The sequence below is a fragment of the Lepisosteus platostomus genome, chromosome 10 (assembly GCF_059453375.1).
Source record: "Lepisosteus platostomus isolate fLepPlt1 chromosome 10, fLepPlt1.hap1, whole genome shotgun sequence".
NCBI classification, from domain to species: Eukaryota; Metazoa; Chordata; class Actinopteri; order Semionotiformes; family Lepisosteidae; genus Lepisosteus; species Lepisosteus platostomus.
Window position 1 is genome coordinate 41,234,909 of NC_142620.1, and position 18,179 is coordinate 41,253,087.

The window sequence follows — 18,179 nt, forward strand, 5'->3', positions numbered from 1 at the left end:
AATGCCACTTCTGAAAAGGTGGAAAAATACTTTGTCTCCCCACCTTTGGATATCTTGAACTAATCACAATCCAGGTTCTGGAATTCTGGACTTTCATCCAGTGGAAACTTGTGTTCTCCTTCTACTGCCATCCTTTCATCACTTCTTGAACATAGTTTTTAAAAGCATAAATGAGGAATTCATTTCAGCGTGACATTCATGATTGCTTCAGTGATCCTATTCGTGGTGATGTACAGTAGATACTTGAGCTTAGGAACACCTGAGGCCAGAAGTAAATGTCAGTTTATCTAGCATTTACTGAACTAAGAGTATGAAGCAGCCCTATATTTCTCTGCACTGCTCCCAGTAATGTCCACAGTGCCATTTATAACTTGACCATATATTAGTCAGTTTTTTTTACTATTAGATGTATTTAGATGGGTTTTGCATTTTTGATGGCAACTTTGGAAGAAATGGTCTTCCTTAAAATATTCTTTGTGCTATCCGTGCTTTGTAATTAATCCCAACAACATCCATACATAGAACGTGTTCATTACAGACGTTTTAATTCCATACAACAGCACATGACACACAAATGAACTCACAACTGCTGTGTCCCCAATCATATTCTAAAGGTTGCCTCTTATCATTATCAAATTAGTTCTTCCTACCAACTATCAACTCTTTTTGTACCAACTCTTTATTTTGTATGCCAGGATATCTTTGTACAAATAAAATGTTTTTGTTTTATTAAAGCAATGTTTCCTAGCAGAACATATAAACTTGCTCTGCTGTTGTCTGTGCCTGCATTAACACATAAAAGCAATTAATCAAGATAAAATTAACTAGGAGCCCGTCAAAAGGAAACACCAAGAATGCAGCAGAGGTTATCTTTTGAAAGACAGTATAGTCTTCATGGCTGGCATGATTTTAAACTTTGTTTATTTAAAATTGGTGATGATAAGAGATTGAAGTAAAGTAGCGGAGAGCTATAAATAAACTTTTTAATCTGTCGCAATCAACTATATAAGACTACCGAAAGAAATAAATAAGATCAGAGCACACAGTATGCAGCAGCCCACCAAAGCACACCATTTCCTGAACACTTGTATGGAATGTGCTTATGAGAAATGCTTAACTTTGTTCCAGAGTAAATATGAGAGGGTAAGTCATAAAAAGCAAATCCAAGGAAATGCCAAATCAAGTTAAAAAAAAACTTCTTTTAAGGACAATAAAATAATACAAAAAGAAAAGCAGACAGTCAACAGAGTTATAATGGCATGTGCATTTCTAGAAGGCATCACTTATTAATCTGTCCCAAAATATTTCTGTCCAAAATGCGTGGGAGCCACAGGGTGCACCTCAGTGGTGAGGATTGTGATGTCTGGAAACTCCTGGATGATTGACTTTGCACCTGTGCAACAGAAGATAAAAATGTTAACCTTGTGACCGTTTTACTGGGTTACAACATAGAAGTGCTGTGCTTAGTGGCAGTGATAGTCTGTCTTTTGTTGGAAATTTAGATTTGATTTTTTTTTTAACATCCTCCAGCCCAATCAGAATTTCTTAATCAGCACAGCTAACTGCAATAACTCTCATAGTCCCTCAGGACAGATAAATATGGTTTAGGTGTCAAATACAACATATAACTTGGCACTCCGTCTGCCTCAGAACCAAGTGGAGAGCTACAGCCTCAATGACAGGACAGATGTACCACAAATATTAACAACAGCACAACTTTGCAGGTGTTGGAAAGTGCCAAGTGACCCAACTGGGGGCTGAAGCTTAGACAACTGTGGTGCCAGTAGACGAGCCCAAACTCAGATTCGCACAGGCTTGGGTACAGGATGTACAGTGACAAATGCAGCTTGTAGTGGGATTCTATCCCAGCTAGTCGTAGGCTCCCAGCACAGACAGCCCCACTGTCTAGACAGCAGATAACTCCAACACACCAAAAGCCTGGGTCCTCTGCTGCAGGAGAGTTTCACACTGCCAAGACTTCAGAAGAGGGTGCCATAACTTCCTCAGTGCACTGAGCCCTGCTACACAGGTACTTTAACTGGAGAAGCACATTGGGTGCAACTGTGGGCAGAGGTTTAAATAAAGCTCCTTCCATTTTTTTATACATCTGTGAGGTAGTGAGAGGTGACTTTGAGAGAAAACCACCTTTACTGGGAAAAAACTGGAATGAGCCACACCTGTTCTGATTGAGTAAATAGCACTAAAAGGGAAGCAAATCCCACATGGGGGGAAGGAGCTGTCAGCTTAGGCTCTTTGTGGAGTCACATCTCACAGCTAATTAAGAGGCTTATATGACCAGTTAGGAGGAAATGGGTTTCAGTCTGGAAGGAGTAAGAGTGAGAGTTGCAGAGGAGAGTGTTGTTTAATGGGAATGAAATTCACAGCTATGGAGTAGAGTTGGCATGGCTGACTGAAGGCATTAGCACCTGGAGGAACAGGGCAGTGCTAGGCAAGGTAGCAGCGTATTTTCTCCCCGTAGATGAAAGAGATGAGATAGTACATGCTGAGTCCACAGTACTCCTTGGGGCTTGCCATCAACAGACAGACTGATAGTCTCAGAGTGTGAGAAGTGAGAGGGGGAACACAGCAAGCCAGCTGCAGCTGTGTCAGGAATACAAGTGTGAGAGGCATCCCTGGCCAAACAGGATCAGACTGGATAGTTAGTTATGATAAGAGGTACAGGTTGTTAGTAAGATCTGGTGCTTAATGAGGCAGAAGAGCTGGAAATTGAGCTGGAGTGATTTTAATAACAATGATTTCCCATCTGGGTGACATTTAGTGTCTACTTGAATATTCTAGTGCCCAATGGTGTTAGTGAGTAGTGACTGGTGTAGTGAAGATTAAGAATTGGGTGTGAATGGAGAAAATATGAATGCTCTCATGCCTGGTAATTAAAGAAGATGGGAAAGAGGTAGTGAGAAGACCAGAATAAGTGTAATGGGTCGTGAGTTGGTTGTAAAAGATAGGAAAGACAAGCAGACAGATGAAAACTGTGCAGGTCACCCTGAGAGGGGAACACTAGGAGAGAACTAAGATCCAAGAGGGGGTCTGAAAGATGAAAGACCACTTAAACACAAAAACTAACATAACAGACTGGGAGTATTGTAACTGTGGTGGCATTTGTGCAGGCATTGTCACATCATTTTGTAATGCAACAAATTAAGTTCTTTTTGCTGTGAGCAGCCTTTAAACATACTGAGTCCCTGAAGATTTTATCATAAGCACAGTGGGATTTCTATTGAAACGTTCCGGGGAGTAAAAGAAATCTTTAGAGAATATCAAAAACAAAACACCTATTAAATATACCTAAAAAGATTGTTTTGTGAAAAAATAGGGATACAAGATTTATGCCTAATTACAAAAAAAAAAACTTTTAAACAGATTCTTAGAGGACATTAAAAAGATTGGCAAAATCAGATCTATAGTTACGTACCATGAGGTGTAGAGAACAGACTGAGCAGTATGATGTGTTTAGGCTGCAGGCCATGCTCAATCAGTACTTTGACAGCCTCAATCACTGTGTTCCCTGTACCTGCAGTGGAGTGAAAGAAAATATAAAGTTTACAAATAAGATTTAGGCCATTTGGCCTGTCATACTCAGCTGATTGCTTAGTAATTCAAAGGCCACATATCTAGGTCTTTCATAACAATAAGGAAGAGATCCCAGCCTAGTACAGTTGTATTCCACTTGTTACATCAGGCCTCTGTGATGTGACACCTTTTTTTGTCCTGTCCTTTTGCACACTTATGTTGCTGACCCATACTGATATATCATCTTGATACGGTATACTGCAGCTTTCATTTCAAGAACTTTGAACTTTGAATTTTATCGGAGGTCATCTGAAAATCTAAAAGAAACTTTATTGAAACTTTATGTCTTCCCAGTTTGGGTTTTAACATCCTCAGAATAAATATGCCAGCTAAATGACTGACATGCTAGCATTTACGTATACAGTATATATATATTAAAAAACTTATACAGTAGGGTTGTATAGCAGCATCTGGATTTAAGTAGCAAGTGCTGGTGATGGACAAAACAGTATACTGAAAACAAGGGCTTCCACACAAGGCGGTTCATGTTAATTAAACAACAAACATTCCAGTATGCTAAGGGTCATATATACAAATGCAGGACAGACCTGTTTGTCTATAATTAGGCAAGTATGGCTGCAAGAAGAGACCTCAGTGACATTCAAAGAGGGGATATTGGCAGGAGTTTCGGTAACCAAGACAGCTCAATCTACTGATGTTTCGTCAGTGATGTCAGCATGGAAATCCAAGGATAAGAATTTGTCAGCAAAAGGCAACAGTAGGCAGAACAGTAGGCATACTGAAGAATAGTGATATCTGTGCATGAATTCAAAGTGGAAGGTAAAATAGCTTACTAACTGAAAAAGTTCAATCTGTGGCATGAGCAGCCAGTTGCATCAGAACTGTCTTCTGAGGACTCCAGAACAGGATACCCTAGCTACAGTGGTTATATACACTGGTTACAGCGCACAAACCACTTTTCACACCTAGCAAAGCACATTTAGCAGTGTAGTGGTGCAAAGAGCACAGACAATGGATTACTGAACAGTGGAGAAATGTCATATGGTTATATGAATCATCCTTCACTGTGTTCTTGACACATGGATGAGTGCATATTTGGTGTCAATCCAAGGCGTTTTTCTGGTTCTAATGGTTCCATTATGTTGTGGGGTCCATTTTCCTGGTATGGTTTAGATAACTCATTCTCTCTGAGGGCAAGGTCAGTGCTGGTCAGTCCTGCAGGGAGTGTGTCTTTCAGTATGACAGTGCACCACCCACAAAGCACATGTGGTCACCCAGTGGTTTGTAGAGCATGGCTTTGATGTTACCCAAATGTCACAGCCTACTCAGTCACCAGATCAGAACTCAATCGAACACTTATGAGATATGCTTGAATGATGCCCGAGAAAACATTTCCCCCCCTCCATCAACAAGGCATGAGGTGACTGACATTCTTGTGAAAGAAAGGTGACACATCCATCAATTCAGAATTCCAGACAATGGAAGACTCTCTGCCACAGCACTTACAGGCCATATCGGATACCTGTAGTGGGAATAGTAATAATTAAAAATTGCTTACACTTATATAGTGCTTTTCTGGACACTCCACTCAAAGCGCTTTACAGGTAATGGGGACTCCCCTCCACCACCACCAATGTGCAGCATCCACCTGGATGATGCAACGGCAGCCATAGTGTGCCACAACGCTCACGCCACATCAGCTATCAGTGGAAATGAGAACAGAGTAACGAAGCCAATTCATAGATGGGGATTATTAGGAGGCCACGATTGGTAAGGGCTAATGGGAAATTTGGCCAGGACACCGGGGTAACACCCCGACTCTTTATCCGGGGATTTTTAATGATCACAGAGAGCCAGAACCTCGGTTTTACATCTCATCCAAAGGATGGTGCCTTTTTACAGTATAGTGTCCCTGTCACTATACTGGGGCATTAGGACCCACACAGGCGGCAGGGTGAGCGCCCCCTACTGGCCCCACTAACACTTCTTCTAGCAGCAACCTTAGTTTTTCCCAGGAGGTTTCCCATCCAGGTACTGACAAGGCTCACACCTGCTTAGCTTCAATGGGTTGCCAGTTGTGAGGTGCAGGCCATAGTAGCTTGGTGTTTCCTTTTTTTTTGTCCACTACCTGTAGTCAATAGAATCTTGTTTTATCTCTTATTTCTGGTCCAACGCAAAGTGAAGGAGAATAAAATTCTGTCAGATGCATCAGGGACCTTTTCAATTAAAATTACCCACTCCAATTTGTAATTTATTTTACCACCACAAGGCAGGTAATTAATCATGATATTCTCCCAAGTCACTGACCCCGCCTGAACACTTCCAGCATTGAATTAAAAGTCAGATTTTCACCATTTACTTACCGTTTTTAAAAGCTACAGGGAAACAATCTCTGAGAAGAAATATCACACTTATACACATGTAAGTACTATTGTTCTGTTCAGTGAATCATAAGAAAATTGTCTGTCAACTGCACGTTAAACTTTAGAATTAATATCTTATATGACGTGTTACAGTATCTGCTACTCTTATAATCAGATATATTTTGGAAATTCAGCACTTAATCAGCAAGACTGAGACTTAGAAACCGCATAAAGTCTCTGAGGAGAAAATTCAGTTCTTGTAGCAAATTTTTAAAATGGTTATTTGGTTAAGTTTAAAAGTAAACAAAATTCTTTTGGAAAAAAGAAAAACAGGTTATGGGCTAAAACACTAGAATAAAATTTTGCTGTTAGTGTTATTTTCCAAATGGCTTTTATTCAAATGTTATAGTCCAAATGTCCTTTATTTAAATATTCATCACCTTAATGGCCAACCAACATGATCTGTATAATTTCCCGAGATTGCTGTAATTATGTGCCTGACTTAATGATGCTGAAAGTCGTTAAATGAGCTGCTAAGGTCAATGTGATGAATCTAATGAAAATATACCTGGCTGTTCGCACAGACGAGGGAAAAGTGTCATGTGAAACCATGTACAAACATTTTATTCAATGGAAAATGTATGGAAAGTAATTTTTAACTGTTAATCTTCATGCGAATAAACAAGCCAGTGGTTAGTCTTTCATTACTTTGATAAAAAAGCAAGGTAACAAGGACAAAGAAGTCAAAACGTTGATCTCAGATGAGATCTGTCATTGCCAAACACCCTCATGATGCAAATCATCCTGATTAGCAGGGTTTTGACTTAGGTGATCACTGGACTACACCCATTTAAGTGGCTGTGCCTTTATTGCAGCAATCTGAATGAAGCTATAAGAGTATGAATCCCTTTTTCCACAAAGTGAGTCATATAGCCATAACAGTATTTGTACACTTAACAGCTTATACACAGTACATTCTGTACTTGACATTCATAACTCTTTTCCTTTTCTTAGGCATTTTAAGGGCTATTAACACTCAGAAAAACATGAAATGAAAGCAAAAGTTGGATCTTAAAGTAAACAGGACCAGGCTGCCCCAGAGCGAGCCCAAGTAGCCTTGAGCCACACCCCCTCTTGATGACCAATGAGTGAGCCCCAGTTCACTGCTCGTATATTTCAAGCACATTCGCTATTTCATATGAAATTCGAATTACTTATAACAGGAATCAGTTCCTATGCTGTTTCTATGTCCAGATGCTCATATCTTGTATTCTAAAATCAGTGTCCCAATCCTTTGAGTGGAATCGTGTCTCATATTGTCCCCTATTTGGGTCTGACAACTCCTATTACATTGTTCTGTCCCTTCTCACGTCCCTAACACAAGCTTATTCGCTCTCGCTAAGCCTGTCTCCAGGGACACTCAAGATGGATCTTGTTGTACTCAAAGATGGCTATTACAATAGTAATTGCTATTTTCTTTCTGCTGGAATCATTAACAAATAAAATTCCCAAGTCACTTTTTACTCATTTTATGCTTGATAAGATTCTCGAGTTTAACCCTTAACCTCAGAAAACCAGCACAAATTAAGACATGAATTCAAAGTTTTAGGTTTTGTCCCTAGCGCATGCAGGATGATGATAAATAGGAGATTTTGGCATTTTTGCGTGAAGGGTTGGTGAGTGATAGTCCAGACATTCCCACTTTTCTCTGTATCCCCATAGCTCTGCACAGTATAGGCTCTGCATTAAGCTCTAGCTGTGGGTGATACTTACTCAGTATAGGGTACATGAGCAGGACCTTCCTCCTGTAAATGTCCGGGGGGAACTTGGCATAGTAAACTTTGGCTTTTTGGGTTTCTTCGTCACTCTGAATGAGGATCTTGCCGATGCGGATGGATCTGCAGCAGTCTCGCAGTCCCTGTTCCATCGCTTCACCTGAAATCATACAGTAACAACCAAAGCTCAAGCCTCACAGCCTTCAAAATCTGTCCTGTAAGAGGGAAACTGATCAACCAGTGTTCTGCCTTTGCCAGCCTTGCAAATTTAAAAGGTCACCTTTAAACCTGGTAGCAAAGCTAAACCAGTGTTTGAATTTTTTCAGAAAAAAATCAGACAGTTGCTGGAGTGGATCAGTCAATTGGTCTTTTGTCCACTGTGCTGTATAAGGCACTCTCTCTTAATTGACATGCTAAGCCAGTATCCTAATAGCTTGTAGTTATGTAAGAATTAATGTCACCATTTGAAAGAGTACACATGAAAATGAACCAATTCTTGGTTCCAGGTCTAAAGAAATTTCCCACTGCAGTTTAATTCAAGTAATTCCTAACATCTCTACCTTATTCGCTTTGCTTTGAACAACTTCACAAAATGGCTGCCATATACCTCTGAGAGGGGATAGCAATTTTACTGGTGGACAAAATAAGTCCCTTTCTGCCTGAGAAGCGCCTTGGGTTCCTTTAGAATTGATTTGGAATGGAAGATAATTGTTATAATTACTAGTAACTGCTTTGGGATCCTTTTTGGGAAGGAGCAAATGCAGTTATTTGCACTAATAACCACTTTATAGAGTCATATATGTATTACAAATACACTAACAATTATCTGATCTTATACCTCTGATGTTACTTTTAATGGAGAGGCAGTTTTTGTGTCATGTGTTTATTATAGCTTAACCTTAGTAACTAAACACTTTGAAGGAGATTTCTCCTTTTCTGAATTAATATTTTAAGTTCTGTATTCATTAAGGGCAAATTGATATAATTGGTTTTCTATCCTCTAATAGCATGGTAGGTCTTAAAAAGGATGAATTCAACAGTGGCTGTAACAAGACAAAGATGCAGCAACATTAATTCTCACTTCAAACCATACTTAAGTAACCAAGAAAAAGGCAAGATATTCAAGATTAGGTTTCCCACATCTGTAGCCGCAGGCTGCAGATACTATACAGTAGCTCTGTCATTTACATGTACTGAACTGTGAGAGACAAACCTTTTTGTCCCTTTTCTTTCTTAAAATTTGGAATGAAGAACTATTTTTATGTTTATGCTACCAGTTTGATGAAGGTAACATTAGAGAGTGGCACTTAAGGAATCTCAAATTTAGCAAATGAATGAAATAGATGAGATCTCTAGGTTACAGAGTCAAAGTTTCACTGTGTGCTAAAACCTGTACTGGATGAAATACTCAAGACACCCCTCACAAGTCTTCCTTATACATTTCTCATTCATATGAGATATTTAGGAAATACAGGAATTGCCAAAAAGTCTATTTGTGGTTAAGTTTCTCTCGGTTTGTCAGTGCAGGAACTGTAAAATTGAGAAAAATGTTGCTTTGGGCATTGAGCTGCAAACTTAACGTAGGAGCAAAAAAATGGGCTTAGACAAAATCTAAAATCTTCCACTATTGCTAAAAAAACTGTCCCTATTTTGTCACAATATGGCCTTTTTCTTTATGTTCATTCCCCACAATTTCAGTATTAAAGACAAAGACAGAGAAGGGATGAGCCAGATCAGATTATTCAAGACCAATACCTGCGTTCCAGAAACCCAGAAAATTTTTCTTTCAGCTCAGATACTCTCAAAATGACTGATGTTTAGAATTTACCAAAGTTTTTTTGGCGGCTGAACATTAATTATGGTGATTTTTTTTCATTAAAATTAGGCGCTAAAATGACATTGATGAAGACCCGCAGAATGTTAAAATCCCCAAAAGATCACGGGATCACCTTATTTCCATCGCTATAATATTGCATCAAGATTATACTAGATGAGAAAGCAGGTCGGACTAATTTGGTTTCCAGCTGACCTTGGATGAATAGACACCAATCACTGACAAGACCAGACAGAATATAGGCTATCAGCTTGCAGTGCTCTTTTCCCTTTAGGTTCTAGTTGACTAAAATCTTACCGCTTCTCATGATACTGACGCCACAGTTGCCCTTTTCAAACTTGACCCCGTCATACTTGTGCCCTAAGGAAAGAGAAAGGATGACTGTGAACTGAGGTGCTGGAGTCTAATGTTCAGCCTCACCACTCACCATCCTGGGCAAGTCAGGCAATCCACTTATTTTTTCAGCAACATGAATATTATCAAACCAAATCAATCACAAGGGTAAGGTAAACTCCTCTCATGCGAAAATATGGTTAGAGGGTGCTTTCTGAATGCATGTCTGAAGAGACCTTGTGTGAGCACATTAGCCATGAACATTTACATCTACTGTATGATTCACTTCACCATCTAAAAATTGCATTGAGAAACTGCTTTCCACCATAGGTGCGACAGGTTTAGTAAAAACAATTCAGTTTTTTTACTGTAGAAACCTAATCCTAATCCTGCATCACTGGCTCAATAAACAGAATTTTATATATACCCAAAAATGAGTGAAGTGATTGTGCCCAAAGTGTAGGGTGAGTGGGGTTGATAGTGTGCTGTCTCACCTGTAGAGGTAGTGACTGTGCCCATAGTGTAGGGTGAGAGAAGTTGATTGTGTGCTCTCTCATCTGCGGGGGTAGTGACTGTGCCCACAGTGTATGGTGAGTGGGGTTGATTGTATGCTCTCTCACCTGTGGGTGTAGTGACTGTGCCCATACTGTAGAGTGAGTGAAGTTTATTGTATGCTCTCTCACCTGTGGGTGTAGTGACTGTGCCCACACTGTAGGGTGAGTGAAGCTGATTGTGTGCTCTCTCACCTGTGGGGGTAGTGACTGTGCCCACACTGTAGGGTGAGTGAGGTTGATTGTGTGCTCTCTCACCTGTGGGGGTAGTGACTGTGCCCACAGTGTAGGGTGAGTGAGGTTGATTGTGTGCTCTCTCACCTGTGGGGGTAGTGACTGTGCCCACACTGTAGGGTGAGTGAGGTTGATTGTGTGCTCTCTCACCTGTGGGGGTAGTGACTGTGCCCACACTGTAGGGTGAGTGAGGTTGATTGTGTGCTCTCTCACCTGTGGGGGTAGTGACTGTGCCCACACTGTAGGGTGAGTGGGGACGATTTCGTGCTGTCTCACCTGTTGGGGTAGTGACTGTGCACTCAGTGTAGGGCAGCTGATTGAGTCCTTCTTCCACCACTAGCCTGATCTGTAGGACAAGAAACAGTTTCAACACTCTAGTAAAAGAAAAGTGTGATGAGGCAGGGCAGATGCAACTCACAGAGTTTGGGGTGCTATTAAAATATTCTCATGACATCACTGCAACCATATCTGTACCCAGACTTTGACTTTTCATCTTCTTCCTCCCCTAAATAAAACCTCCTATATTGTGGAAGATATCCATTCTCCTGCTTCTTTACACAAGGGACATTTTTTTTGTTGTTGTTTTCAATTAACTCACCCTAGTAAAATACTGTACTGAACATTACACTACATTCAGTATTGAAGAATCACTGTTAGGTAGAACTGCCTTTGATTGTAAGTTCAGATTTCAAATAGGTCAAGCTATTTCTGTATAAGAAGTTATGTACTCTGTAGTTTGCTCTTATGAGAGATTTAAAACAACAATACAATTTTCTTGTTGTACAAAAAACAAGCAATAAATATTACAGCAGGTGTGGTATGGTGAATAGCTATGTGGTGTTTTGGGGAAGATCTACCATTGAACATCAGACAGACAACCAAAAGATCTCATGCCAAGAGCTGTTTGCAGGAATTTATAGACATTTGGAATCTGCTGGTTTTGGTTGCTTATCACTTCACTGCTCATGATGACTATATGATAAGGAAAACAAAGGGGGTGTGACAAGCACTCTAGACCAGTTTCCACTTTTCTTTCCTGTCAGACATGTGGATGCCACTTTTCCTCTTAGTTTAGCAGAAGATGAAATTGGAGGAATTTGTTCCTTGCGAGTGTGATTTTTAAAGAGGCCCAGGTAAGCAACAAGCTACTGATCAGACATCCACCAAAATTAAGACTTCGGAGGAAATGCTTCAAGAGGCTGTCAGCTTTTATTCAAATCAAAGCAAGTGACAACAATTACAACGCATGAAAGAACGTGAAAATACTGATTGTTATCTTACCAGTCGATCAGCACAAAATACAAAATCCCCTCTGCTGGTTGTCCTATAAGGGAACAAAAAAAATATTGGAAGACAGCAACTTCTCCCATGCTGCTCCTGTTTAAACTGTTTGTTACTTCCCCGTCTCTGATATCTCTATGTCCAGCATCTCCATCACTCAGGCCCCTCCTGTCTCCAATCTACCCTCTCTCCCTATTCCACCTCTAACCCTTTCTGCCACATCTGCTCATTCTCCTCCCACACCGTCAAACAGTAAAGATCACAACTGTAACACCTCTGTCGTACTGTCAAGTGACTTCTCATAACTGACATCTTCACACTCACTTACAAATCCTGTTGTCTTTCTATGTCCTGCTGCCTAGGTTACTCCTCCAGCATTTGACTGCTGAACTCTCTTCTTCAGCATGCCTTATGTCCAGCCTTATTGTATTGTCACTAATCCATTGCTGTCGCAGCTGTATTTTGCCTGTTACTGCATTTATGATTCATTACATAATTAAACAGCTGTAGTCTGTAATTTGTAAGAGATCTTACATCGGCACACTAGTGCAGTGGTTAGCATTGCTGCCTTGAAGCATTGAAGCCCAAGGCTCATCAGGCTCATCCGTTCCTGGCATATTATTTGTGTGGAGTTTGAATGCTCTCCCCAAGTTCCATCCCAACTGGGTTTCCTTCAGGAGCTTTAGTTTCTTCCCACAGTCCAAAAACATAATGGTAGTTAAAATTTGCTCTGGTGTGAGTAGGTGTGTGCTTGTATCTATGTGTGCACTGTGATGGACTGGCATCTCATCCAGGGTGTATCCTGCCTTGAGCCTGTTGCAATTGTAGTTGTGGGAGTGGAAGAGGGAAATAGAGATCCTTTCGTAAAGTACTGTATATACTACCAAGGCTTTAAATGAATGAAGGTGTAAGAGGAAAGCTGGGTAATGTCAAGAGAATGCTGGTTTGTCCCGAGGCATTTCTAAATATACCTTATGAACCATTACACTGCTTTCTGTACAGTAGCACAACTGAGTTACAGAGCTTCTGAAACACTAAGGCGCTCATTGTAAACTGAAACTGCCAAAGCCCGATTTTCTTGATGGCAACTAAGTAGCATTTCTACTCCTGCTGTACCATAAAATAGTGCAGTCCAGTAATAGTGTATATCTATAAGCCTCTAAAACTAAAAATGACAAGCACAGGAATTGTAGCTTCAGCATCAATATTACAGTGATCTAATGTATGCACAAGCAACATTTTAATGGTGATGCCCTATTTAGAAAAAATGACCCATTTGCGCTTAGGTGCAAAGTTTCTTAATTAATTACTTCCAATTAATGTTTCCAGACAAGTGTCTGGAAGATGATCCTCTCTCTGGTGTGTTTTATGCAATTGGATGTAGATGACAGTCCACAGATAATTGGATGCCTATTCTTTTTCACTTACTTTTGACAGGTAAAATCTGTCATCTACTATGGCCATCAGGCTTTGAGGCTGCCATAATGTATTCTCACAGGATCTCAATTTTCCCAAAGGCACGTCTTCCGCTAGGTGAATCATGTTCTGATGGTAAAATCTATATTTCTTTAATCCAAAAAAATTTTTCACCGGCCTTTTCCAGAGAACGTCAACCCACCTTTTTATAGCAAATGAAACTTGGGAAAGGCAGATGTTGTATGCATCCACCCAAATCGAAGCCTGTCCAAATCAAAGGTGGGGCTGTAAGTGTTAAAGGGGATCTACAGCCATTCTTTAAATAATTCCTTGGATGGGCCAATTGTCAAACCAGACCTCGAAGTTGTATGGCTACACAATTGTTTGAAATCCATCCATTTTCTAATCTCTTCATCCAATACAGGATCACGGACACAAACAAGCAAACAATCACAATGTCTTTGGACTGTTGGAGGAAACTGGAGCACTCAGAGGAAACCCACGCAAACACGGGGAGAACCTACTAACTCCTCAAAGATAGCACCCCATGTATCGAACCCCTGGCCCCAGTGTGCTGAGGCAGCAATTTTAACCTTTGTGCCACTATGCCATGCCTGTTTAAAATCCTGAAAGCCTTGTCATTGTGAACAGCTTACACAATCTGGACTGCTCATGCCTCCCCACCACACTCCTTTATTTATATCCCACTGATAGGTCCAGTCATTAGCTAGGCAGGGGTGGGTAGCTCCACTTCTCCAGTTGCAGAGCCCTCTTGTTTCATTTCCCCTTCTGATCTTAATTAACATCAACTTATGATGATGCTGTAACTGGTTTTGTAAAACCAGCAAAACTCCAGCTTCCAAAAGACTGGAGTTCATCAAACTTATTTAAATTCAGTTATGAGACATGAAACAAGCCTTAAAATCCATGATTACTTTAACCCTCATTAGCCCGTTCAGAACAAATTCTCATTCACAGCATGTATGAATTATGTTTTTTTTATATATATACATAGAAAAGAACACAGAAAATATATTTTAACCTTGTAAAGTTAAAGAAGAGAAACAACAACTAATAGGTTTATTCTTCTTTTTTTCAGCATGGAATAAACCTATTACTTGTTCCTTTGCAGCCTACGCATGCTGACGCAGCTACCCACCTGAACTACAATAACAACTAATGCTGCTCTCGGGGAACTGTTGTAAATGGGCAGGTTGAGGGAGTTAAATCTCTTCAGTATTAGAACAAATGAGACGGAGGAAATTTGATCCAGGTACACAAAAATCCTAACAGGCAGAGATACAGTAGGTTCAATATGGGGGATTTTTTCACACTAGGTAATGAAACAAGGACACAGGGTCACAATTGAGAACCCAAGAAGAATATAGGATGGAGAATAGAAAACACTTCTTTACTCAAGGAGTGTCTGGAACAGACTTCCCAGACATGTTATTGATGCCCAAACTCTGGCCAAAATGAGAGATTCACTCAGCTACCATTTACACAGTGCCCATTCTTTATAGAAAGAAAGGCAATGCAAGGCTCATGGGCAAAACACAAAAAAACAGTTTATGTATCAGAACTGCCAAAATGTCTGTGCTATGTGATCTTAGGCAGTGGTTATTAATATGTGAAATTCGGGATGTGATCTAATTATGGGAGGTGAGAATGACTTTGTATGTACATTGTTCTAGCTCCTTTATAAAACAATACGTTTACTGGTGACCAAAGGAGGAAAATAACTGAGCATTGAATTTAGGGGTGATGTGATCTGAAAGATCTCTGTAAGTTAGTAATCTAGTTACAGAATCCTGTACAAGCTACCATCTGATATACTGTAGGCATAACAGTTATCAGGGCGCTTATTATAATGGAATGATGCTGGTAGTGCATTTATAATTTTAACTCTTGTAAAGTCTTTTATACTAATATAAAATGATTAAATGATTTCCTCGGTGGATTTCATTTCAGCCCCAGAAAGATATACAGTGGTATCAGTATGCCAAGCGCGTGCAGCAGAGGTGGACACAGCTCTGTGCGCGCGTCATACATTAGACCAAACGAGGCTGTCAAAAGACACAAAAGGACATTAAATTACAATATCGAATCCTACATCACCAATTAAAAAAAATGAATTGGCATTAGATTCTAGTGGTACATTAAGACATGTGACTTTGTTAACCGTGACTTTGAGGTGACATCGAAAATGTTATTCGAGTTTAAGGTTATTCTTTAAATTCACAGGTTCCTACAGGACGGTCTACCTGAACAAAAACCACATAACCCATCCTCGCATCCTGGTTACCTCCTGTCTCAACTGTAATGCACTGGCTTGAGTCCTGCTCACCCTGCTACCGTCCGGCCGACCAGTGACGTTAACAATCGCGTCAAGATAAGAGAATCAGACCGAAAGCACATCCTAGAATACTCACTTATCCCTAATGATGGTCTGTAATTCTCTGATTTAGAATACTCACTTATCCCTAATGATGGTCTGTAATTCTCGGATTTGATCATTTAGAGGTAGAAGTTTCAACTGCGGCCCGATCTGCCGAAGCGCTTCACCGCTGATATCCGTCTGACAGGGGTCAGGGACTTCCTCAGCCTCTGTATTACACACAGGCGAGTCGCTACTGCCGGAGCTGCCGTTACTGCTAGCAAACCTGACCTGCTTCGTGCTGCTTATCACAGCGTTCTCTTGGTTAGCAGTGCTACTCAGCTGCTGGTTATGGCAAGGCATTATCTTCTCCGTGGCAATGCTGATGTCAGTACAGGTTTCCATAGAACAGGAACTAGTGCCCGTCTGTTGTGTAGCCGTGCTACTGGGTCTTGGCTTTCAATAAAAAAGACAAATAGCAACAAATAAAACAACGTGTCCCCGCAGCCATTGAAGAGGTCTCGGTGACATCAATGCGGCGGCCAGCGCGTAGCTAGAGAGCAGTACAGGCTGTAACAGGATATGCGATCACTGTGTAGAATACTCTCTGAGTGGCTAGGACTCCAGTCAATCACGGGAAACCCGGTTTCGGTAATATATAGAATAAAATAAGTCGCTCTTTAAAAAAGAAGAGTGCTGTACGTACGTTTAAACACGGGATAGTACAGTGCAATATTTCACTTTTAACCCAGCACTATTCCAATAGATATGCAAGAATACCACAAGCTACGTTAAAACCCCCAACTGTAACACCTCATCGATCGCGCTGGAATGAGCTGGCTCTGTCTTCCTGTCGATTGCATTGACAGTCCTGCCCTCGTTGAGTGTCGCCTAAACATGCCTTTGTGCAAAGAGTCGTTTTACACGTGATGTTACAGTCTCCAGAAATGGCGACATCACTTAGTAAAGTAAGTTACATTCCACTCCATAAAGGGTGAATGCAACAAACTGTCCGGGTTATTGGGAATAAAAAATGTTTAACTTGATAGATTTGTCAGATTATTGTCAGATTACATGTAGTCATGTTCTTGCTTTAAACTAGTGTTGTTTATTGTCCTGTCATAACCATGTTTGATCATTTAACTTTTTTGTATTATTCTTATTGTTTTAAGTATATATAAGTGTATAGTGTGTTCTTGTTGACTTCCAGTTCCGATTTTTTTAAAACCCAGTTTATTACAGACTATATTTTAAGGAGACACTTCGAATTCTATCTGTAAGGTAATAATAATAATAATAATAATTGCTTACACTTATATAGCGCTTTTCTGGACACTCCACTCAAAGCACTTTACAGGTAATGGGGACTCCCCTCCACCACCACCAATGTGCAGCATCCACCTGGATGATGCGACGGCAGCCATAGTGCGCCAGAACGCTCACCACACATCAGCTCTCAGTGGAGAGGAGAGCAGAGTAATGTAGCCAGTTCATAGAGGGGGATTATTAGGAGGCCATGATTGGAAAGGGCCACTGGGAAATTTGGCCAGGACACCTCGGTTTTACGTCTCAGCCGAAGGACGGCACTTGTTTACAGTATAGTGTCCCCTTCACTATACTGGGGCATTAGAACCCACATGGGTGAGTGCCCCCTGCTGGCCCCACTAACACCTCTTCCAGCAGCAACCTTAGTTTTTCCCAGGAGGTCTCTCATCCAGGTACTGACCAGGCTCACACCTGCTTAGCTTCAGTGGGTTGCCAGTTGTGAGTTGCAGGGTGATATGGCTGCTGGCTATATGGTTAACTGGTGAGTAGCTTAAACCAGTTCATACCAATAAATATCAGTTCAGAGCATTTGCCCATCACTTTTACCCAGTTCAGGATAATGGGGGAACTGGAGTTTATACTGTTAAGCAAAGGGTGCAAGGCAGGATGCACCCTGGGAAAAATTGGTGTAAAAGTGCATACACACACTCACAACAGGGCCCATTTTACCACGTTGTTTTTGGAGTGTGGGAGAAAACCCATGTGAACACAGGGAGAACATACTAACTCCACACAGACAGCACCCCAGGTCCAGAGTTGAACCCAGGGCCTCAGCATAATGAAGTGGCAATGCTTACCACAGTGGCACCTTGCCACCCCAGTTCAGACCAATAGAAACCATTAGCTTATTTTAATTGGATGCAACTGGAATTTCCAGTAGGAATGTCTCTGTAAAAAAAAAGAACTTGATCTCAAGGAGACTTCCTTGCTAAATTAAGGTTATATAACTATAAAAATGGGACCACTCAAAGACAGTCCCAGGAGGATGAACCTTTCACCTAGTAAAGCATAATAAATAGAATCAACAATCTTGCACTGTGACTAGGTTAGTTCCACGTTTCTGATGATCTTGGAGTAGGATCTGTTGACCTTTAGGTACGTTTTTAATATTTTGAATTTTAAATGAATACAATAATT

At 40.7% G+C, this 18,179-nt stretch overlaps 1 protein-coding gene across 1 annotated transcript; it reads right to left on the reverse strand.

Annotated features, from left to right (window-relative positions):
• Positions 1 to 515: 515 nt before the first annotated feature.
• Positions 516 to 16,308, reverse strand: uprt (uracil phosphoribosyltransferase (FUR1) homolog (S. cerevisiae)). Its single transcript, XM_088649016.1, has 7 exons — positions 15,817 to 16,308; positions 11,924 to 11,966; positions 10,919 to 10,988; positions 9,822 to 9,884; positions 7,689 to 7,850; positions 3,434 to 3,532; positions 516 to 1,393 (listed from the first exon to the last, which is right to left on the reverse strand). Exons 1-7 carry the CDS (start codon positions 16,119 to 16,121, stop codon positions 1,287 to 1,289), a joined length of 849 nt encoding a protein of 282 aa, XP_088505142.1. The 5' UTR covers positions 16,122 to 16,308; the 3' UTR covers positions 516 to 1,286.
• Positions 16,309 to 18,179: the final 1,871 nt, after the last annotated feature.

Coding starts and splice junctions, on each gene's coding strand:
- uprt (XM_088649016.1), bottom strand. CDS start 16,121: ATGGAAACCTGTACTGACATCAGCATTGCCACGGAGAAGATAATGCCT. Junction 11,967..15,816: donor CAGACCATCATTAGGGATAA/GTGAGTATTCTA, acceptor GTTCCCTTATAG/GACAACCAGCAGAGGGGATT. Junction 1,394..3,433: donor TCTGTTCTCTACACCTCATG/GTACGTAACTAT, acceptor TCTGTTGCACAG/GTGCAAAGTCAATCATCCAG.